The sequence below is a fragment of the Serinus canaria genome, chromosome 3 (genome assembly GCF_022539315.1).
Source record: "Serinus canaria isolate serCan28SL12 chromosome 3, serCan2020, whole genome shotgun sequence".
NCBI lineage: Eukaryota > Metazoa > Chordata > Aves > Passeriformes > Fringillidae > Serinus > Serinus canaria.
Genome location: NC_066316.1, coordinates 44,192,410 through 44,215,558, shown reverse-complemented (window position 1 = coordinate 44,215,558; position 23,149 = coordinate 44,192,410). Strand labels below are relative to the sequence as shown.

General features: G+C 39.6%; 1 protein-coding gene across 7 annotated transcripts; it reads right to left on the bottom strand.

The window, feature by feature from the left end:
• Positions 1–682: 682 nt before the first annotated feature.
• Positions 683–23,149, bottom strand: GGPS1 (geranylgeranyl diphosphate synthase 1). 7 transcript variants are annotated; one of them, XM_030235842.2, is made up of 4 exons: positions 22,822–23,144; positions 18,328–18,420; positions 9,567–9,637; positions 683–5,876 (listed from the first exon to the last, which is right to left on the bottom strand). In XM_030235842.2, exons 1-4 carry the CDS (start codon positions 23,060–23,062, stop codon positions 5,115–5,117), a joined length of 1,167 nt encoding a protein of 388 aa, XP_030091702.2. In that variant the 5' UTR covers positions 23,063–23,144; the 3' UTR covers positions 683–5,114. The 7 variants fall into 7 exon arrangements, with proteins under 7 accessions (XP_030091702.2, XP_009091103.2, XP_050827947.1 ...); XM_009092855.4 differs by lacking the exon at positions 22,822–23,144 and adding an exon at positions 22,265–22,781; XM_050971990.1 differs by lacking the exon at positions 22,822–23,144 and adding an exon at positions 14,128–14,230 and having other exon boundaries at positions 18,328–18,346.

The following is a 23,149-nucleotide window of genomic DNA, read 5'->3' as shown; positions in this document are numbered from 1 at the left end:
GAGTGATTAAGTAGCTCACACTATATGCTCTAGAAATAGCAACTGAAGCATTATGAAGAGTGAAAATGACCTACTGTGTGCAAGAGATGATGCAGCTGCTTAATTGTCAGCATGTAATTCATATAGCAATGAGTAGAGCATTTTCCAGGAGCTCAAAAGCAGATAATTATCTATAATTTCCCTTTACCACAGAGTTCATCTTCTACACAAAATCATGTCAGGTTTGTGTAGTGCTTTCCCTGGAAGTGTCACGTTAGGCCTTCTTGGTGTATCTCCTGTGGTTCTCTATGCTGTACTAGACAGAGATAATCAGAAAATACCTTTTCAGTAGGTTAATTGAGAACATACTTGTTCCATAGGCTATACAGGTCAGGAACACTACCAGGGTTAATGTGGTTTAACCTGCATCTTTATTAGAAGTTTTGTAGATTATATGCTTGAAGTGAGTTAATGAATCATGGATTATTCCTAGCCACACCTCAACAAGGTGCCTCTGAAGTAATCCAAAAATAAGTGCTGCAGAAAAGGTTGAACGCTGATGCTCAGCTATGATAAAACCTTTTCAGGAAAGGTGTTGATGTGAGGTAGCAATCAACTCAAATAGGCACATGGCAGATGATGTTTCCCTGACTTCAAGAACAGAAAAATTGTTAAGAGAAAGCAAAATAATGAAACAATATGCTCTGTTTTATCTGTACCTTTAATAAAATCTTTAGATGATATATGCAAGTTACATAAATAATAGTCAGAATAAATAATTTTTAACTTAAGTATCTCTCTCAGTCTATTTGGGATGCTCAGAGAAACTAACCACACACTTTAGCTTTTCCTAACTAAGCCAAGTAAATTCTGTAAAAGAAGGCAAAATTACATGAGGCAGCTTCAGGAGGCCAAAACGAGTTTTCTTCTGAAATCCTTTCCTTGGCCTTTGTCCACCTGCAAGCTCTGGCATTTGTCAGGCTCTTGCTGAGTGGGATAATTCATTAACCTGGACAAAAATTAACTTCTCTCCCTCAGGGCTAGTGAGTTAAGGTCATTCATAAAAAGACCTAACAGGTATTACCACCAAAGCAAAATAGATCTTGAAAGCAAACAGGTAGGGCAAGGAAAGTAGCTCAACCTACATGAGACAAAAATAATTTATTGTCATATAAGATGTTACAGGCTTTAGCTTCCTGGAAAAAAGTTTCAGGCATTTTGAGGTTGCAGAAAATCTTGGATTAATCTTGGATTACTTTTGTGAAGGCAAATGATGAGCCAAGATTCAACATTTTAAAAGTAGACCCGGACTAGTATGTTTGTCCAGGATCAAAACCGAGTTTGGTGGCATTGTGTGCTTGGTATTAACAGCAGAATAGAAATATAGCTGAAAGAAGAATTACAGTGAAAGTACTGAGCAAATAATACAAAGAGCATAGTAAATACCAAACCTGAGATGTAAAATGAAGATGGGACAAAGAAGAGCAGCAGATGCCCATATGGCTCTTGCCCATGAATAAAAGCCTCGTGCAATTAAAGGCATGTTAAAGTTCAAACCAGTTTTACATGAAAAATGTGAACCCCCTCACAAACCCCACATTTTTATACCTTGCTAGCATTTTAACAATAACTGAGGAAAACAGCCATTAATATAGGAAATTTCCATAGCACAGGCAGCCAGATTAGTGAAATTAACAAAAAAAGCAGAAACAAAGAACAGCCAAGTTTTTTTTCCATTAACATTTCTATGTTTGTGTCAACAACTGGCTGATACATACAAAGTTGCTCTGAGTGGGTACATGAACAATCTGAGTTCAAAAGAAGAGGAGAAAGCTATCTTCTCAGGAAGGTTTTGAAATGATGCAATTTTCATCATAATTGATGGGGTATACGTATAAACATAAGCCTATGAAAAAGCAAAGACAGATGCCCCATCCAATGGCTGGCTACTCCAAGACAGATGACAGCACTCATTTACATCCAAGCAAGCACAAAATCAGAAAACTAACTGAGGTAGTGGGGAATGCTCCAGACTGATGAATATTTGCATTTCTCTTAATATGAACTGCAAGAACTAAATCCCCAGGAAATGCACTGATAACCTGATCAAAGTACAACTCGCTGGCAATGGTAGGAAGATAAGGGGAATGATTCTGGCTCAAAGGGACTGACATTGAAACCAGCATCCCCTTTGTTTTCCCGTGGGCATCTCCACTTGCAACTTGGATTGCCATTCTACAACAGTGCATATTTTATGACTATCAGGAAAAATCCCTACTCCCTGTGTTGTGGGAGGCATAGCAACAGAGGGGCACTCACACAACTAATTGTGCAGTCACAAGAACTCCCATGCTGCTTTAAAGAAGGGTTTTTCTTAACACTGCTTAACCTCAGGAGCATCACTTAATAGTGATAACATTTAGTTAACACTTAACTAGTGATAACATTGGAGGATATCAATGAAAATGCACAGACTGATCTTATAGCACCAAATATAAAATCTACCTTGAATAAGGGACATCATTACTACTGGCATTTAGTACTTAAAGATGCTCTACCAGCTTAACAGATGAAGGGGAAATATCCCAACCTCTTCCGACTCCTGAATACATCAAGAACAGCTCTCACAATCCTGTTTATCCTAACCTAAGTGAAGAGCAACAACGCTCTATTTGTGGGCCTTTCCAGATATGCCTTCAGCATATGCTTTGAATGCTGACATCAAATGCCTTGAAGGCAGAAGAGTAAGAGAAAGCTGCATGGCCTCTTGTAACCTGGGAAAGAAAGCTGTACCAACTGTTTCCTTCTTGCCCATTTGGGGTTTAAATGGTCTGCAACTGGAAAACATCCATGTACCTACTCCTAATGAAGGCACATGCAACAAGATAGAGAATTAGAATAAATACTGGGGTAAATTGCCAGAATGAAAAAAAGGAGCAATGACATAGCAGAAATCTCAGATGGTAGAAAAGCTTTATACAAACAGTAAGAAAAGCTACTTCATTACGCAAGTCTGATAATACAGAACTGTTTACATCCAGCAACAGAACAGAAATGAAATGGCACTAAGTGCACTTTGCATTGTGTTGCAGTTACAGTATCCTAACAAGAAAAAGGATACATTTCACAGTAAGACTAAGAGATTCTCCCAACAACAATAATCTTTTCAATGCTTCCCCCTATTCAACATTAACTGCAACAGTGCTTAGAAACTTCCAAGACATGGCACAAAATAAATGTAATTTGCTGCAGATAGTATTTTCACATAACACATTAAAAACTTACAGGCTTACTAAGCACTGCAAGTTATGAAAAAGGCATTACAATTCTATTTAATTAACATTAGAGATACCTTTTACCAACTTCAAGCTATTCAGTCCTCACAACCAGGTCCATTCAGTGAAAAGCCTATTATTTAGTGTCTCTCAGATTTCTGAGAGACACTAAATAAAGATTTCTCCTCAGCATGCAGATAAATGGGGACAGGCTATCATCCATAACAACATAATATTTCAGATTCAAAGTAGTCATCCCCAATTTCGTCATGTTTGATCACTTTCAGGAAGATATTAAGGCTGCCCAGGGAAGACATTGTAGCAACCTTCTTCAGTTAATTTTCTCAGTGGGCCAAGATCATAGCTCTCCTTGTTTTCCAGGTGCAGTAAATGAACACTTTTATAAAACTATCCTTTAGCCACCAAAAGCCAAGCACCTCTGTCCATTTCAGAGTATGCTTGAGTTAACACCACAGCTTATAGCACCAGTCCTACCTTTGATCCAACCATTATCAAGCTACCCCAAGGCAAACTTAATATACCTGTGAATACTAAGGGAACTGAACCTGATTAAAGCCAGCCAGGCAAGAAAAAACCAAACATCTCCGCTTACATTTTATTAACATATATATATATATATATATATATATAATACTTATATATATATATAATACTTATATATATATCTGAGCAGAGAACTTTGTTACTGATCAGCCCCACCCCTAAATCTCGCTCTCAGTCCCAGTTCTATTTTGGTATGTCTATAATTTTAAAGCTCTATTTCAGCAATTAACAAAACTGAAGTGGTATTGTAGCTTGTAAAACAAGATACTGTACTTTGTTTTAAAAAAAAAATTACAGCTCTTGTCTCTTTGGAGATACAGAACATGCCTCCAGACAGCAATTCAGGACAGGAATGAAATATGAATTATGAATAAAGTCTTGGAGAAGCCCCTCAATTATAAGCAGAGATTAAAGAGATCTGCACCAATTATGGTACCGCAAAGTTACCTGGTATGAATCCCTTTCCATTTCTAATAGCAGCTCATTATGTTGCTATTTGCAGTTACATATATGAGCTCTAATGCACAGATTTAAGTTTCTGGCTACAGAATGTTTGACAATTTCAAAATTTAAAACCAGGTGAGCAAAATTACTCACTGCAGAGCTGGAATCAGCAACAAATTTACACTTCATTGATGTGATGAAATCTTTTCTCTAAGGTACTGCAAAATCTTTATCAAGTCACAATTTCAGACTAAGCATGTCTTATTTGCATATGAAATAGTATCTTTCATAATTCACATTCCCCTGAAAATATCCACCGAAGTTGGATAGGACATTCACTCTAGGACAAAGTAAACTGATCCCCCTGATCTTCACAAGACAAACTTAGAAATATCACACAATTTTATATGCATTGTAGTTGCAAGCATCATCTTTTTTAACACAAATTTTGGTTTACAAGAGCATTGTTTAAAATGCATAATATGCACATGTCAACCTGATTAATTTACCACAGAATTTCAACCAAAATCCTATCATAGCCTGGTTAGGGGCACGAGAGTTTTAGGTATGAAATAATGCCTGTGATTCTGTCAAGACTATTACACTTAGGTTCAAAACTTGTTTTAGTTCTAGTACATCTGCTTTAACAAAACCAACTGTAAGCAGTTACAGTTAAGACTTTAGAGATAATAAGATACATATTTCAAAACTCAATGACAAGTTATTTTTAACAGTAATTTCTGTAATGTGGCTACAAGAGGAAGTTTTACATAAGACTGATTATCTCAACTCTCCATCTGGTTATTCGCCCATTTTCAAAAGAGTTTTAATCCACACCCAGAAATCAATTTCCTAATTTTCAGTTTCTTTGAACATTTTGCTCAGCTGTTGAACTAGTGCTACAAGCTCAGGGTTTCCCCCAAGTGATTCAATTTGCTTATAGGCTTCAGATTCAAGCTCTTTCAATGTATTCCGAGTGTACTCAAAGGAACCAACATTTTCAAGGTAATGTACACAGTATTTTTTTATATCTATGTTCTCTGTCCTTTGACGTAAAATGTTTTGCACCTGAGTACTTTCAGGTCTTGACCAAATTGCATGAATGGTTGGGAATGAGAACTTGCCTTCAGTTAAGTCTTCACAAAAACTCTTGTTCTCGCTATATTCTTTGGAGTGCAAGTTGGCATAGTCATCTCTTATTTGGAAGAAGAGACCAAGTGTGTTAAGAAGTGGCTTTAAGTCTTTTTTATAATTCGAGAACAGCTGCATGAGGCCTACAGCTAATCCGAAGAGACCGCCCGTCTTTTGCAGTACCATCGCTTTATACTCATCCTCTGTAGGACAGGTGTAAGTATCCCTCCAGTAAATATCCAAGCCTTGACCTTTATGGAGTTCCAGAAGTTGACGGGTAAAAACTTTAACAGCATCTGGATGATCAAGGGTTAAAACCTTCTCTAAGCCAAGAAAATAAACATAATTAGCACAGTTGATTACAGATGGAATTCCATAGATACTGTGTGCCACTGGAAAGCCCCGTCGTAGCTTTGAGTTATCTTCAATATCATCCACAAGTAGGCTTGCATTGTGCAACATCTCTGTCACTTCAATGATAACCTGTTACAAGAAGAGAAAAGTGTTAAGTATGTCACTGTAATTTAACCATGAGTTTTGTGAGACTATACATAAAATGGATAATGTTTTAAAGAACTATATTGTCTATCACTGAGGTTCCTCTTCAGGCAACTTGCCTTTACGCTTAGTACAGATTTATGCTTCTCTTTACCATCCAGTTTGCTCTAAGTCCTGGATCACATAGTCTTATGTGTAATGTTTTCAGATTCAAAGTTAACTTGCTCCCTGAAGTGCTTCCACTTGCATGCTCCTCTTCACCGTTGCTACAGTTCTAAAAGAAGCAATTGGCTAGGAGTCATGTAATAACTGTTATTAGAAACATGACTACGGGAAAATAAAATAAACACAGTGTTTTGAAATGTTTAGATTTACAAATCTGATATCTCCCAAAGTCAGTTCTTGAGAGCGTCAGGTACCATCCATATCACATTTCTCTCGTGAACCGTGTTTTGATAAGTGGAGAGTTCATCTTTCCTTTCCCACACTTTGTGTGGTTCTATTCAGTACTGAGCTCTTAAAGGATAGACTATCCCCTCTGAAACATCATTTGGAAAATTCTTGGCAGAAAGACAACAGCCACAATTTCTTTTGAGAAGCTTCCTACGCTCTGCTTGTTACTAGGTAGACCAGTATCACACCACCTGAGGTGTGCAATAAACTGTTCACAACATTAGGCTTGTAGCTGACTACATTTCAGTAGAACAGAACCTTAACAACTCAAAAAATGAAGAGTCTTATGCTGCTCTTATTCCACAGCTGCCATGCAAACAACAGGTATATTCAGCGCCTGCTTAAATGGAAATAAATTTAAGCACATAAAACTGCACACTCTATAAACTCACTGCAAAACACATCTGATTAAGATATGATTTTAAAGCTAATGAACCAATTACACTCCTTAGCTACAAACACTGCATTCAGTCAAAATTCATCAAAACAACTGTTAAAAAGTACTAAGAACACCATAAAATGGAAGCAAATATCTAGTGTGGTCCTATTTGGTGAGTGCTGTAGAACAAAATAAGGACTTTGCATTTGTAAGCATTTTATTGAGCACCAAGCCACCTGGTGTTCAGAGAACATTGTACCAAAGATTAAAACTCAAACCCCAGAAATTTAATCCCTTTCCCAAGATACAATTGCAAGAACAACCTACTTAAACACTCATGAAATCAAAGGAGAGTTCAGACTTACTGAAGGCAACTTTACACATCTGTTTGAATATCCTTTTGGTCCATTAGCTCATTCCCAGTACTATCAGGAACGTTTCCCTGTGTTCTGTGAATTCTTTGGATAAGCCTACTCTAGTACTTCTCTTGCTAACCGACTTCATATCACTGGCAGTTTCATGACCTTTTGCAGCTTCCATAGGTAAGGTTTAAATGAAACAGTGTTTCCTGACTCTGTGTTTCTATCAAATTACCTTGTGAACTTAAGATAGTGTCAAAAGTGCTTCCAAGGTGAAGGAAAGGCGTGAAACAGTTCAGATATCAGAAAATGATTTTTTTAGAAGACATCAGGAAGCAGCCTGACAAAATGAAAAGACTGGTCTCCATAATGAAAGCTCAAGACCCAGTACAGAGTGATATGTTTTCTTACAACCTACACTGTCCTAATCAGTATCTGCTGCACTATCAGTCCAACACACAGGTTTCTTCCTTATTTGCAACAGCTTTAAAATTTGCTTGACTCTTGCAAGGCCACTTCAGGGCCTTCTCAGAAAGAAGAAGTTGGGTTGTTCACCTGACAAACCCAGTGTTCTCTAATTCAACAAGCGGAAGTGTTTCAGTGCAGCACCGAAAGGGAACTAGAAATTCAGTAAGTGTTGGGGGAAGAGATCACTTGGTTGGGGCAAAAGGTGAAACAGAGGCAGTTAACAGTAAAATAAACTACCAAGGAACAGTAGCCCTCAATTGTATAATCTAAATAAACTACACAAAGACAAATAATCTAAGGTAAGGAAAAAGCCCCAGAATGAATGCCAGAATTCAGATTTTTAATAAAGGAAATACAAATAGCTGGAAATAAATCAGGCTGTTAGACACAGGGGACATCTCATGAAGATCATGAGAGATGTCAAAAAGATGACCAGAGGTGGTCCTCCAGACTTCAACCATCCTTAGTTATTATAATTAGTACTAAAACGCACAAAAACAGTAATAATTGCATCATGATGAAGACTAAAAGATAACAGGGTCTTGTTTTTTCCTGCCATTACAATCAACTTAAGTAGTAAAGGAGACATTAAAGCATTGGTTTTCTTCATAAAGATAGTCAAAACAAGTGGTTCAAGTTTTCAATAGCAGTTACATGGATCACCAGTTTAAAGTGACAGAACTGGTAACTTCTGTTCACACAGAGGCACTGCAGCTTTACTATTAACACTAAACAAAAATGGGCCACAATGTCATGAGTGCCCAGCACAAGAGCAGGAAACAATCAGATTGCAACATAAATACCCACTGGTTGAACAGAATGGAAGGTTTTGTTATAATGAAAAGTGTTCAACATAAGAAGACAGGCCTTGGGAAGCTGCAGAAACCCCATTACCAGATTTTCAAAATTCAACAGGGCTCCCAGAAGCCTTAAGTAGCTACAGAGCAAGCTCGGCTTAGAGTACAGGGTTGTCCTAGATAACTTCCAGAGGCTTTTTCCAATCTGTATTCTGATCTGTGATATTAGATTAAACCCAGGCATACAATACACAGGTTGCTATATTATTTGCTTTATTTGAATGTTTGAGCACAAAGGGTAAGATGTGTCTAGCTGAAAGACAATAAATTTTTCAAGACAGTTACACAAGCAGGCTGAAAAACTGAAGAATTCCTAGATTATGAAATGCAGCCTCTTAAACTGCTTAAATCACACTTTGCTGCTTGAGAGCCATGAAGTGTCACTTTAAAGCCACCCTAAAAATCACACCTTCACAAATGCTAAAAATACTTCTGACAACAATTAATGAAATTAACAAAGGACCAGCTAGTTGTCAAAAACCACAACCAATTATATTGATTCCTTACATTGCCTTGGACAGAAAATATTTTGCATACTCTGTAGCAGTTTAACAAAACTGCAGTCTAACCTAAAAAGGAGGATAACTTTTCATTTGAAAAGCCGCAGTGTTTAAATACACAGCCATGCATCTTGCACACTTTGTCTGAGAGAAAAGACAATGAGAATTCCTAGATAATCCTTCCCATTAGAAAGTAAGAATTGCAGATTATTATATGATACATCCCTCTCAGTTTTAGGTTTTTAAAGTTGATTTAATTGCTGCCTTTGATAATATTGTATAAAAATCTGAAGATTTTATTTTCAAACACTGTATTTGTGAAGTCTACGAGGTAACTAGCTTGTTTTGTAAGTTATTAAAATCTCAGTGTTAATAACTGAGTTATGTTAAGTGGGTAACAATGATAGCTACTTATCTACAACTTCAAAGGTTGAACACACTTGGAAAGAAGTAACCATTCTAGCAAGACATGGAAATAATTTCTTTAGTGTTGCATCAAGTAAAAGCTTTGCACTGAACTTGTTTTCCTGAAAGTTCACTTCATATTCAGAAATTAGCGCATTTAAGATTTCTGATAATTTATGCTATGTAAGAGAAGAATCTGTTACCAATGGTCTTGGAAGAAAGACAACAATCTTTTAAAAATAATTAGCCAGTACCTGTATTTTATCTTCCGGAACATTCAGCCAGTGATTAAAGGCCTGTGACAGTTTGGTTCTCACTTGCTTACCTACAATAAAAATATTATAGGAATTTAGAAAAATAACAGAGTTCATAATTAGGCACAACAGTTTGTCTTAACAATAGTTGATTTGAGACCTGATTAAAAAAACTCAGAGTGACAACACAAAAGTGGAAAATAACAGTGCATGGTTTGTTTCCTCATTGAATAAATATCAAGTAGCAGCAGTTTCAGTTTTAAACACTTTACAGGAATATTTAAAGCATCTATTTACAGGTTACTATATTTAGTTTTCACAATTTAATTAGTAAGGGATCCTGACCATGCAGGTAGCCTGTACAGATCAGCTAGTTTGTAGGGCATGTTCATTTTAAGATTTAAAAGTTTCAATTATGATTCATTATTAGTTGAGAGTACAGGTATTTGTTGAATAGCTATTTCTGTCAATTTTCAGGTCTTTCTCCTCTACTATTATTCTTTACTTGCTACTATAAATTTGTAAAACAGGAAAATGACATTTCATATACTTACTAAATAACTCTAAAAAAAAATCTGAACAGAATAGAACTTGCAAGACTTCAGATATTTATCTTACACCCAAGAAATCTACCTACAAATAGGATTTGGTCTGCTTTGGCAAAATCTACTTTGTTGGAACCAGGAAGTCATCCTGTGTCATAGGAATTAAAGACAACATCAAATGACCAAGTTTAGTTAAAACAAGTTGTTTTGTTCAATCCAGATACTTTCTACATGCCAGAGTGAATTTCAATAGAAGCTAACCTTATGCCTATACATAATTGATGTCTACTTTCTTTAGTAATTTGCTGGTTTTCATGTACAATTATCTATTCAGCATCTAGTAATGTTCAATATGAAATAAAGTCATCCCCTATCCATACAGACAATTCTGCTCTGAACTTTGAGAAGCTCAGCTATGTATAATATCTTGGAATAACTGCAAGACAGGTTTACAAAACCAGCTTTGTATATATAGCTCACATAAACAAGCATTTGGAAAAAACTTTAAATAAATTTCAAAGCAAGTGCAACACAGACACCCATTGAACCCATATCACTTGACTCAAGATGTACTGAGACATAACTGAGATATTCTGCAATACTAGTCCTCATGTTGACAATTCCATCTTGCCCGTAGCACCAAAGAAATGTCAACATTTAAATCTCTCCCTAAGGCTTCTCTGTGTAGCCAGCATATACAGAACAGAATAATAAGTATGGGTAAATTCACTTGCAGAAATAGACCCTGGCGAAACTGGACAGAGAATTTTTCCCCTCCTAATTAAGTCACCACCAGGTGAGCAATAGGTTCGTGGGTTGGACTCAGTAGCAAGGGTGATAACCTTTCTCCCTAGATCAGAGGTCTGCACTTTTTGTCTCAGTTCTCAATGATTACCACTGCTTCCTGTCACCACCATCTTCCGTTTCTCACTAGACAAGATAAACAAAATGGTTCTCTTCCCCCCCAGGAGCTCTGTCCTCTGCTTTTGCCACATGTGAACAGGCATTCTTACCTGGACATACACTGCCATTGTCTTGTTTTCTCCCTTCTTTTGTTGTCTGTGCTCAGTCTTAAACACTAACAGTATTCTGCAGAAGGGAAGGATTGTTTTGTCTCTCCTTCAGAATAACTTTTATAAATATTTGCCAAACTGTATGGCTTACCAGTTAAGGATTAATAAGTATTTCACCACATTCATAAACAAAACCAGTCTGAGACTATCACATTAAGGATCTGTACCTTATCTATAGCTGTTTCTTCTCTTCTAAATTACTTAGACACAGACAATGCCTGCTTTTTCTTTTTATACAAGGCAGCTAATCCTGTTTTTCTGAATGTGTTTCCTAGAAAATACACTTAAAGAATGCTGGATGTTCAGCAACAAGTATTATTTCATCATGAGGAACTTGACTAGTAGCACACACTCTAAATGGATTATAACATGAACAAAAGATTTAGTTCCTGGGTACAGGCAGCATTAGAATTGTTAGACTTGTCTACTCTGACTAGCAAGGTTTCCTAGACACTGACTATTCAAGGAAAAAACACTACCTGTATAGTGAGACATTTATTTTTCCTTTTATAGATGCAGATTTGCTTGTTTTCTAAAGGAATATTATTGCTACATAAACGCTGTTTTATCTGATTCTGAAGTCAATCTTACCTGGTCTATGTGGTAGTACAGCAACTCTCTGTATGCACAATTTATGCCTGCAGCCATATTGTGGTGGCAAAAGACCAAACCCCTCCAATACCAGTCTCTAAAGCTTGGGTGCAGAAGACTCCATTCCTTGCCACATCCCTCCTCTCCCCAAACTAGACAAGACAACAATACAGGGACACTAGGACATTAAAAGGAGCACTGCCAGAATTATCCAATTTCTTCACTGTCACATTCCATCGCTGTTAATTATTCTAAGCAGGCTATTGTAAAATTGAAGAATAGAGGTCTAACATCCAAAATTAGAAGCTCTACCTACTGTATAGAGCTATAATAATAGATTACTGCACCAAGCTTTTATCAAAGCTCTGCTAAATGCATTTGGTTTAATCTGCCTAAGATCCCAAATTGTTACCCAAATTAAACAGCAACTATGGAAAGCTTTTCTCCTCAGTACTGCTGGGTGGAAAAGGTGAGAAAAACAGTGAGAAATTCCTTCTACAGCTAAGAATGTTAAAGCTTTATCCTCCAAACAAATATCAAGCTAGATTAAAGATGTTGTATTGAGAACATTCCCTCCTCCTCTTCAGATGAGATGCTTCTCATCTAAAGGAAAAAAAAAAAGAAAAAAATTGGCCGACTAACTCTTTACATACACACTTGTTCTTATGATAGGGCACAGACCCAAAAACTGCAGACCTCCATTCTGGACAGCCTCCTGGTTAGTATTGCTTCACTCTTGCTGTATTCAAGTAACCACAAATTTTGCCCTTAAGGGAGCACCTCACTTACAGAGAGGGCTCATGAAAGGGCTAGAACAGCATGGGAAAGAGCAGAGGGACTATTAACCTAGCCCCCATTACAGCTAATTCAACTCTTTAGCTCAGCAGAGAACACAGCTTTTTGCTAGGTTAGCTTTCTGCCAGCTTTATGTACTGAGTCAGCTTATGCAGTGGATCTACCACAATCAGTACAAGGTGAGCAGGAGATGCTGAGGTTGAGGGGTAGGGGCATTGCCCTTCTGGGGGAAGAAAGCTCTTGTAATACCTCATCTGTACTGTACACTTGCATGTTTAGCTGCATCCTCTGATGGATTAAACCTAAATGGATAAAGTCCCCAGGCAGACCTCTCCAAGCAGCTACAAGAACACTACAAACAGCATAAGTGAACTGCATGAAGACAAGCAGAGAGCAGGCACATACACTTTTAACCTTTGCAGCGACTTCTGCCTGATTAAGATCATTGACAGAATTCTCTAGCATAACTCCTCCACTTAAAATAAGTTAATGGGTTAACTAGCCCAGCATTGTGATCCTGATTTGTGTCTTGCTCTTTTCTCACAATCTTGAATGTCACTATCCCACAGTCACTGCAACTAAGGCTGCCTCCAGTCTTAATGTCCTAACCAATTCTCCCTTCTTTTTAAGTGGAAGTCAAGCTAATGCCTTCCTACATCAGCACCGTAGTCACCAGTGTTAGCAAGAGGTCATCAATTCATTCCAGAAACCTCCCGGCCTGCCTGTGTTCTGCTGTCATGCTTCTTCTACCATACTCGGAGGTAAGTGAAGTCTCTCATAAGAATCAGCACCTGTAAATATGAAGCATTCTGCAGTTACCTAAAGGTCTCATCCACTTCTTCCCTTTTAGGGGGTCTGTAGCAAACACCCACTATAATGTCACTCCTACTGATCTGCCCTCAAAACTTAACCCATAAGCTCTCAATAGGCTCATCTGGCTGAAGGTAAAACTCCATGCAATTCAACTGTTCTTTCACATAAAATGCAACTCCCCTTCCTTACTACCTCAGATTGTCTTCCTAGGCCATCCACATCTATCCATTGCAGCACTCTAGCTGTGCGTTTATACCACAATAAAACTGTTGCCCTACAGCTGCATCCAAACTCTACCTCCTCCTTTTTACTCCTAATAATGTATGCATCTGTGTAAAGACACGTCAGAGAAGCACTTGATCCTGCAGATCCCCAGGAAAAGCAAGAGCTTACCCTATCAAGTTCTGTTTGTACTTCCTTGTTGGAGTGCTGCGATGATTTGCCTCCTGATCTGATCTGTAGATCAGTAAGTGTCTTGTTCAAATCAGCCTATACACTTTGTTTGCAAGTTCACCAATTCCTTACTTGACTGTGCAGTCATTTTCTTTTACTATAATCTCTGCTTTTGCCCTGACTTGGACAGGTGGATGCTATCTCCTTCTGGTAGTCCTTGCTCTCAAGGCCATAAGAGCCAAAGCTCTGCTATCAGCATGAGCTGTGAAATTAACTAGCTGTAGGACAGGCAGTATCTGTGTATTCCTTCTGATGGTGAGAAGGGGGTTGAGGATCACAAAGAAGACCCACCTGGCTTCCTGTGGCCTTGGCCCTCATTCCAAAGGCCACACAGTCTTGCTTGATAAGCTTCAGGCAACCCCTTGCTATATCCATTAGTGTTGAAGTAGAAGAGCTGTAAGGTTAAGTATTTTAAAGATGAGACACACCTTGGCAGTCCTTCCCTCACATCCCTATCAGGGGTATCTAGAAGCAGCAAACCTCCCTAAAACAAAACCACCTGTGGAAGCCTCTATTCCCTACAGGAGTCAGTCTCTCCACTATCTGCTCAGTCTCACCACTTGCTGCTGCCCCAGGTGCTGTGCTGATGCTTGTTGTATCAAACCATAGAATCATTTAAGTTACAAAAGGCCTATAAAGAGCTTCCAGCCATGTGTCTTCTTTCAGTGCACTGAACCTATCTGGCAACTGCACATCTGTTCAAGGAACACAAATCTCTCTCCTGGTGTCAGAGGTCACCAGCCTTCACCATTGCGGGAGTATCCATCTCCCAACCTGATATGCAGAGACTATTTCTGCTCCTCTGTCAATATACCTGGAGGTTTCAGATTCTTGAATCTGTAGTCTTGTAATTTTTGTTATTTATGACGCTGTGCAAGCCTGCTGACACCCTTCCACCACTCCTTTGCTTGGTGACATAGGTTTTCCACAGCTACACACCTTTAGGAGCAGGGACATCACTTGATTCCGGCTAGTGGGTGCCCCCAGGCATCCCTGCAGCTCACAGTCTAGAGAGGTGCAGCCTCCCTCAGGAACTTGGCCCAAGCAGAGACCTCTGATGTGCCAAGGATAGTCATGCCAGTGGTAGGGATCATGGCCTGTGGTGCTTAACTCCTTCACCAGGCTGATCAAGTTCAACAACCCAGGAGAAAAAGCTGAACAACAAAGCCAGTCTTGACTGTTTAGCTTGCTAAATAAGAGCAGGAAAGACTACAGCCAAGACCAGCAGGACAAGAATGGGAAAATGCACAGTCATGAATGGGATCAGAATCTGCCCCTTTCAACAGCAAGCTATTACCATATCAGTTTTATGAGAACTGAAATTCCATATACTCCTTAGTGCTGCAATATCAGCTACTGCTGTTAACTCAGACTATTAAAAATAAAAGATTCACCATGTGTGTGAATTAAGACATTTTTGAGACAAACCTCAACAGAATCTATGAAAGTCAGTCCTGCACTTTATGATACTAAGTGACAAAATTCTAGATTAAGCAGAACATTGCTAAAAACTAGTATGGCAATGTTCCACTACAATGAGATTTTACAAGAAAAGTTACTGTTTCAGAATCTATGTTCTTCTCCCAAGCAGTAATTTCTGCTCAAGAAGGAATAAACAATAATTACCATACTAGCAGTTAAAATAGCACTATATTAAAAATACCTTAAGCCTAGTACCTTCCCTATTCTAGCGTTGTTTGAAGTCAAAGAAATATATAAGTTTACTTTAAGTATCACCCCCAAGACTGTTACCATTAAAAGCCTTATTTCAGCAAAGGGAAACAGAGTGATCAATTTCCTCTACTAAGCGGTTAATACCTAGCAGTTATAAAAATATGCGTTCTTACGCTATTGACATCAGCAGGCTTTTTCCCTTCCCTGCTACCCACCTGAATACAGTTATACAATCCCTTTTTATGCAAACAAACTTTGATATGTATCTACATTCATTCAACCACAGGTTACTAAACTGCTTGGAGAATTTAACTAGTCTTTCAAGACAAGGAAATGGACTACTCTAGAGCAATAGTGTACATATTTGACACTCAGCCAAGCTTTCTGCAAAGCCCCTCTGAGCTCAAACTGATCCAACAGAGAAACAGCTTCTTGTTCCTGCTGCTGTGCCTGCTCACTAACAAGACAAGAGATTACCCAGGCAAGTTTTTAACAGGTTAGATGATTGATACTACCTAACAATTTGATTAGCAAGCTGAGAACTGGCACAAGTTAAGCAGCAGGAGAACACTGCCAGAGGCTAAGATGATAGAATGAAACTGCCTCTTTCAACAAGAGCCTGTTGTATTAGCTTGGGCATCTCATTTGAGCTCCACTCTAGGTAGAAACAGCATCTATAAGCCTATTTTTTTCACCCTTACTGAGCACCGGTACTCACAGTGGCTCCAAGATTCACACATGTAACTGGCTCCCACTGATCTGCACTTGGCATAGTTGACCTTAGGCAAAGCCAGTGTTTCAAACCCAGTAAACATGCTTTATTTATGACTGGGAACCCTCACTGCTTCACCTGTTTCTCAGTACAAGCTTCCCACAGGTCCACCACTTTCACCTGCCTAGTTTAAGAGAAGTTTATTTTTTTGAATCACACCACCACTACTACATAGAGAGCAGTGTATCTTGTCTCTCACCTTCCCCAAATAAACCACTAAATTAACAAGAAGTCAACATGGTAAAGTGGACTATCAGATCTATGACACTTTAGCAGGACAGGATTTAAAACACCTGTACTGCCAGCAAGTGTAGTGTTACATAAGCCACTAGTACAGAGTTATTTCAGTTGAACTCACAAAACAAAGGAATTTAGCCACAGGAATCAAGGTGGGAAGGGTAAACGTATTCTAGATGCTTCATTTAAAGTGAAAGGTAACTGAAGAGCTACTAGTCAAGTACTTTTGCCTATAGAAGATTTTTTGGGCACTTACTGGGTGTTGTATATTTCCTAGTAGGAAACTGAATTTTTCTTCCTGGTATCTACAACAGCTTTAAAAATAATTAGCAACTAAAGATGCAGAGGTGTTGCAACATTCCTTGGTTAATGAGATACTCTAATCAAATAAAAAAGAAACTTAAAGACTATGTTTGAGGAAAGCAAATTTTTTCAGGACCAGGCCTTAGAAAGCTCTCTGTAATATCACAGACTCACTCTCAAGGTAGTTCTCTAGAAAGACCACCACCCAGTTCAACACAGCCAAAAGGCGTACACATGAGGAAATGGGAAACAAGCCTTCTGGCATTAAAAAGGCATGCAACTGCCAAATTCTTTCCTTTTCTTAGTTTTCAACTCAGTGCTAACTGCCAAGTCAAATGAAATCACTAATGTTGGCAAGAAAATTTGTAAAGGTCAATAATGAAATTCATTATACTCAGGTGTAATGAATTAGGACTCAGAGGACCCACCCTACTGATATACAGCTCTTGTTGCAGATATGCAAAAGCCACTTAGTACTCTGCCTGTGATTTATAATATTACTTGTCTAGGCAGAAGGTCTTCTATCCTGGTCAGATATAATTTTGATCAGAAATATTTCCTTAGTATTTACCCAAATTTTCTAATCTTAACTCCTTCAGCAGGCAATAGAAGCTGAACAGAGGGCAACCAGGCATTTATGCAGTAGTTCCAATGAAAAAGTTGTTCTGCCACTAGTTTTACAAAATTAGTCACTTTGATAGCCTGTATGGTCTTTCTTACACTTTAGGTGTACAAATAAAAGTCACAGCAATCTGATTGTTTAGTCAAAGAGGCTTCCAAGGGGCATATCTATAGAGCAGTTTGCTTTCAAACTGCCTCCTGAATTCTGCTACACTGAGGAAGACTGAAAACTTCATGTGAATGTATTGCTAGTGACCTGAAACTACACAAGGACTGGCTGAACCTCTGAAAGAAGCCATGAAAATGGACAGCTGAAATTGGCCATAAGAGAACCTGTTTCTACATGTGCCAAGGAGAATAAATTACACGAGAGGAACGGGTTACTGAAAACCCCGAAAAAACAACCCAGAACAAAATGAAAAAAGAAAAAATAAAAACCCCTCAAACATCACCTCTCCCCCTCAACCAAAAGAAAACCCACAACCCTGAATTCAGTAGAGTAAGCAACTAAAGAACAAAATATTGTCAGCCCGAAGTCTAAAACCCGTCTTCAGTACTTGCTTTTATCCATTTTTAAAGGCATCAAGTCAGCTACTCTGGAGAACAGAGTAACTGCAATATTACTTACTACAACTTTAATATTAATGTGGCAATATTACAACAGACACAAGAGCTATTGTACCAATCTCACAAAAAAAAAAAAAAGGTGGTTCCATAAGTGGAAGAAAAGAACAAGTGAAAAAGAAACACTGAAAAGTATTACTTTTTATTATTCTTAAATCCACAAATCAAGAACAGAAACACTTCTTCGCTTCTACTTCCCAAGAAAAAAGCTGCTATAAAAACAATTTTGATACTTAAAACAACAGTACAAAGAAACTTGCCTGGTAGTTGAAGCAAATACTGGTATGGCTCTAGGATTCTTTTAGATGTTTCATCCATCCCATCCATTTCTTTATTTCCTATTACGTAGTTCACTGTTAAAGAAAGTGTTATTAACACTATTTAGATTAAGAAATTTGTAAGTAAGCAGTAGATGCATACAACTAAAATGTCAGCTGACTTACATGTTAGGTGCAAATATTCCAATTTTGTGCATGACACCTTCAGTATACTAATGGTTTGCAGATGTCATTTACCAAGGAAACATATCTAATCCATGCTAAATACAGTTTTCTTTAATTAATCATGAAGTTTAGGCCAACTCCTAGACTTTGTTTACTTTTTGTATGTAGATTGCTTAGGTGATGAAGTATTTAAAACTTTACCATTCAAAGCTCCACTGCAAATCTTTAAAAGACACTCATACAAAACCCCACATACAAAACCTCACACTGCTAATCTGATCAGATGTCCCTAAATGCTTTCTCCATACATTAGACATTCCAAAAGTGGAAATGTCTAAGAGCAGAAAATACACTTCAGACCAAGGGAACCTAATTCCTCAATCTTTTGTTCTAAGTCAAAATAGAAATATACTATTTTTCTACCACTGTTCAAGCATACAGACAGCTTAACACATACATACACCATAAATGTAATAGACTCTTATGAATAATCTTTTAGGATCCAAGGCCTACAGAGCTCAACAATTTTCTATTGATTAGCTTCAATTCACATACTTTAGGTCATCTCCATCTGCATTTTTTTCCAGACTATTTTCTGTGATAGATTTACTATCCTTTCACCTCTAGCCTTCCTTACTGCACGGCAGATGCAGCAACTCAACATTACTTCTCATGTAGTTTTCAGACAGGAAACTACATGAGAAGTATGCAGGAGTAGCATAAAGTCTGATGGTACTTCAGCATCACTTCTCAGATACTCTGCTAGTATCCTGCAAAGGATTTATTTCTTTGCTCCTGGAGCAGGTGAATAGTTATGTAAATTATGTCCCAATTTTGGCTAGAATAGAGCTAATTTTCCTCCTAGTAGCTGGTGCAGTGCTGTGTTTTGGACTCGGTGGGAGAATACTGTTGATAACACACTAATGTTTCGGCTGTTGCTAAATAATGCTCACTGTGAGTGAAGGACTTTTCAGTTTCCCCAGCTCTGCCATGGAGCAGGTGCACAAGAAGCTGGGATAGTATAGCTCAATCAGTTTCTGTCTATTTCCATTCCCACCTTCCACACCCACAAGCATTTGTAGCAGTCCGTACTTGGGGAACTGATCTGTGTTAATAACTATTTTCCAAGTTTAGGTATAGACCAACTCCTTTATTTGCTTCACTCTGTCTGTTCATCAAATGTATTGGCACTTCAGGGGCAAGAAAGGCTATTTAACCAAAAACAGTTGTCAACAAAATGTTCATAAGGCTGCACCTTTTGGGAAAGCTTCTTATATTTTCTTGGCAGTGATACTGTGATAAGAAGGACAGCCCCTCCATCCTATCCATGATATGCCAGCACAACTAGCAGTCAGGCCACACACGAATCAAAATCAGATTTGACACCCTTGACTCCTTATTTTGTTGCCAGCTTGTTGATGTAACTGAAGTGCTTTCAACCAGCACTGCCACTGAGAGGCAGCTGTCAAACTGTACCCTTACATATAAACGGTAAGTCTCAAAGGACTTCAGTGAGGAGATAAAATCAAAGATTTTCAGAGTCTACCCCCAGATGTTTTAAGCAGAAAGTATATCCTTATATCTATCTTCACCAATTTCTATCAACCTAACAACTCCCCTGTGACTATTATTTGTCAAAAAGCCACACAGACGGTGACAGAATTGAGAGTGCATAGCTATCCAGCTAGGCTGAGAAGAGACATTAGGATTGGAAGTGGTCTCCCTAAAAGCTCTTGCTTAGACGTAAATGTTAAAGATCTTCCTGTTCCCTCAGGGAATTAGGTCTCTTGTTCATCTGTAAGGCAGTAAGCCAATATTCAGAATCCCCAACTAACTTGAAATTCATTAGTATTATACAGCATCAACCTAAATATTTGCATCTTTCTGCACAAAACTAATAGGAGTTCACCTGAAATACTAAATATCAGCAGAAAATTAGTCAGGTACTTCTGCCACAAGTACAGAGATTATTACTTTCTTTTTTCTTTCCATAAAAGGCAAAAAAGATCTAATGAACAAAAGTAATTAATCTCAAATCAATATAATTAAAATTTTCTATACTACTATTCTACCATTAAATGAAATTCTAGGTAAATGCCCACCAAGGAAAAAAAAAAGTCTGGTTAGTCATCAGACAGCTACACATTTAACACACCCACTGGCACATAAACAGTGAACAGAACCTCCCTCAAACTTATACATAGAAAGGGACCCTTGATAAAGAAACATGCACATGAAATTCATTACAAAAGCCTCTAAGCAAAAATACCATGATACCAGATGTGTAATATTATTGCACTTTGCACAAAATTATCACATACAGCACACTTGGGAAATGCTTGATATTAAGGGTTTCCTGCTGAGGTGACTGACCGATTTGTTATGGAAGTTACACTTCTCAGTGATTTACACACACGATCTCAAGTCACCATCCCCCACTAAAAAAGTTAAAGCAAGCAGTTAAACAATAAATGAAAGGCTACCAAGAGTCTTTTGTTAGTGAAAGTGCAAGAAATGATTACATCTCTATTTATTCATAGGATTAAAGGAGTTAAGGCCATTTCACCTTTTAAACCAGCACACAAATTTGCTGCATTTCAATTCATATGCATGACAAAGTTAATTTTCCAGTTATTTCCTATCTCTTCACATAGGCAAAAAGAACAGCCACACACAACAGATAGCCAAAACACCTGTCTTTTGGACTGCATCAAAGCTTATCTCTGATGACCTCTTTGAAAACACATGACACTAAGATAAGATGGTGACGTGGGCCTCCATAATGTAGAGCCACTCTAAAGCTATACTTGAAGCTGTGATGTGTGTCTAGAACCTTTCTAGAGAGAATGAAAGTTGATGATTAATCATGATTAATTCTAGGCCAAATGTCAAGAAAGTTTCCCTTTGGAACTTTGCAAAACAGCTTCTCATGCTACCCTGTTCCATTCCACTCTGCAGACCCTTCTTCCCCTCCTACCAAATAAGGGGAATGGAATAGTCTGAAATAGTCCAGGTTAAATATACAGATAGTATTTTTAAAAGTATCATCATCTCAGGGGCTGCAGTCGTAGTGTAAAATACAGCAGTTTTACACAAAAGACAACTACCAAAGAAGCAAAGAACTCCAGTATAAAATGAACCATTCAGAAGGTTCTCAAATCAGCTCCATCACAGAATTTAGTGCACTGAGACACTGGCTTCGTTGTAACCAGTGCGGGGGAAGATGCCTCAGACAAAGGGAGTAGGTAGGAGTGAGAAGGAAAGTTTCAAAAGGAATTCTCAGAAAACATAGTGAATATCTATTATTTCAAAGAGAGACTACCAGAAGTCTTAATCTACATGCAACTGGGACATTAGTGCAGAGTGATGTTTATAACCCCTCCCAGGCTGACACCTAACAACACCTCGCATTCAAGCTGTGGGCGGGCAAGCTTCCCGCAGGTGGAAGGGCAGTGGCAGACCACACATTTCCCCCGAAGATGCAGCTAAATAAACAATAGCTTTCCATAGCGCCATTCCAACACTAACGCGACGTGAGCATACTGCTCCTGTGATCGTGGTTCCATTTTAATGGGGATTTGCAAGAAAAATTAAGCACGAATGCTACGGACGCCCGAGACAACACCTTGGCCGCCGAAGTCCCGGCACGCAGGCAGAGAGGGTCTCTGAGCTGCGGCCTGACCCGAAGGCAGAAGATGAGTCGGCAAAACCCGCGACCGCAGCTGGAGCGCTGCGTTACGCGCTTAAAACTCACATTTTACAGAGAACATTTAGTTGCTGCCGCCAAACTCCCGCCACAGCCAGACGGACGGAAATAAGGTTCATTTTTTTCGGAGTTCAACGCGACAGGCGAAGCCTCCTCAGCTGCCTCCAGAACTCCAGGACGATCGGGCCCAGCTCTTCAGCGCCATTTTAGGAGATCGAGAGCCGAGGACGCATCGTTCCCCCCACCCGCCGTCCACCCCCATTTTCTGATCGGCACTGTCGGGCTCAGCCGCCAGGGAGGGCCGAGAAGCGCCGCCCGCCGCCAGCTCAGCGCAGCCCCGGCCCCGGAGAGCTCTGTCAGTCACTCCGCCCGCCCCGGCAAGCGCCGGCACCGCCCAGCACTACCGGCGGCCCCCATTCCCTCGGCCCCTTCCCGGGCAACATACAAGCCCCTCCTGGGCGGGGCGGCCGCAGGACCCGCTCCTCCGCAGTCGGGCTCGGACCGGCCCCTCCGAGAGGGGCGCTCCCTCTCTCTCTCCGCCGCCCGGACCCCAGTGTCCTGTGTCCGTCCCCCGCCCCCCCCCAACAAGTAACAGGGCAGCCGACCTCGCTTCACCGCAGCCTCCTCCGCCTCCTCCTCCGCCGCCGCCGCCGGCAGTCGGAACCCCGCCCCTGACCAGCCGCTGCTCCGGGAGTGGAGGCGCTGGCGGCGGCAGAGCCCAGAGCGGAGCACCGCCCCCCTCCTTCCTTCCGCCCCGCCGGGCGCCACCTTCCCCTCCTGGGGGGAAAATGCGCCACCGAGCGCCCCCCGCGCACGCGCAGGCCACGCCCCCAGGCTAGTTAGCATTCTCCGGCGTGCCCCGCCCCACCGCGCGCAGTGCCCTCTAGGAGTTGTTGTCCATTGAGCGGCGCAGCCCTGCCTGTCGAAAGTACT

Coding starts and splice junctions, on each gene's coding strand:
- GGPS1 (XM_030235842.2), bottom strand. CDS start 23,062: ATGCTAACTAGCCTGGGGGCGTGGCCTGCGCGTGCGCGGGGGGCGCTC. Junction 18,421..22,821: donor GGAGGCTGCGGTGAAGCGAG/GTCGGCTGCCCT, acceptor TTTCTTTAACAG/TGAACTACGTAATAGGAAAT. Junction 9,638..18,327: donor GTATTTGCTTCAACTACCAG/GCAAGTTTCTTT, acceptor TTTTTATTGTAG/GTAAGCAAGTGAGAACCAAA.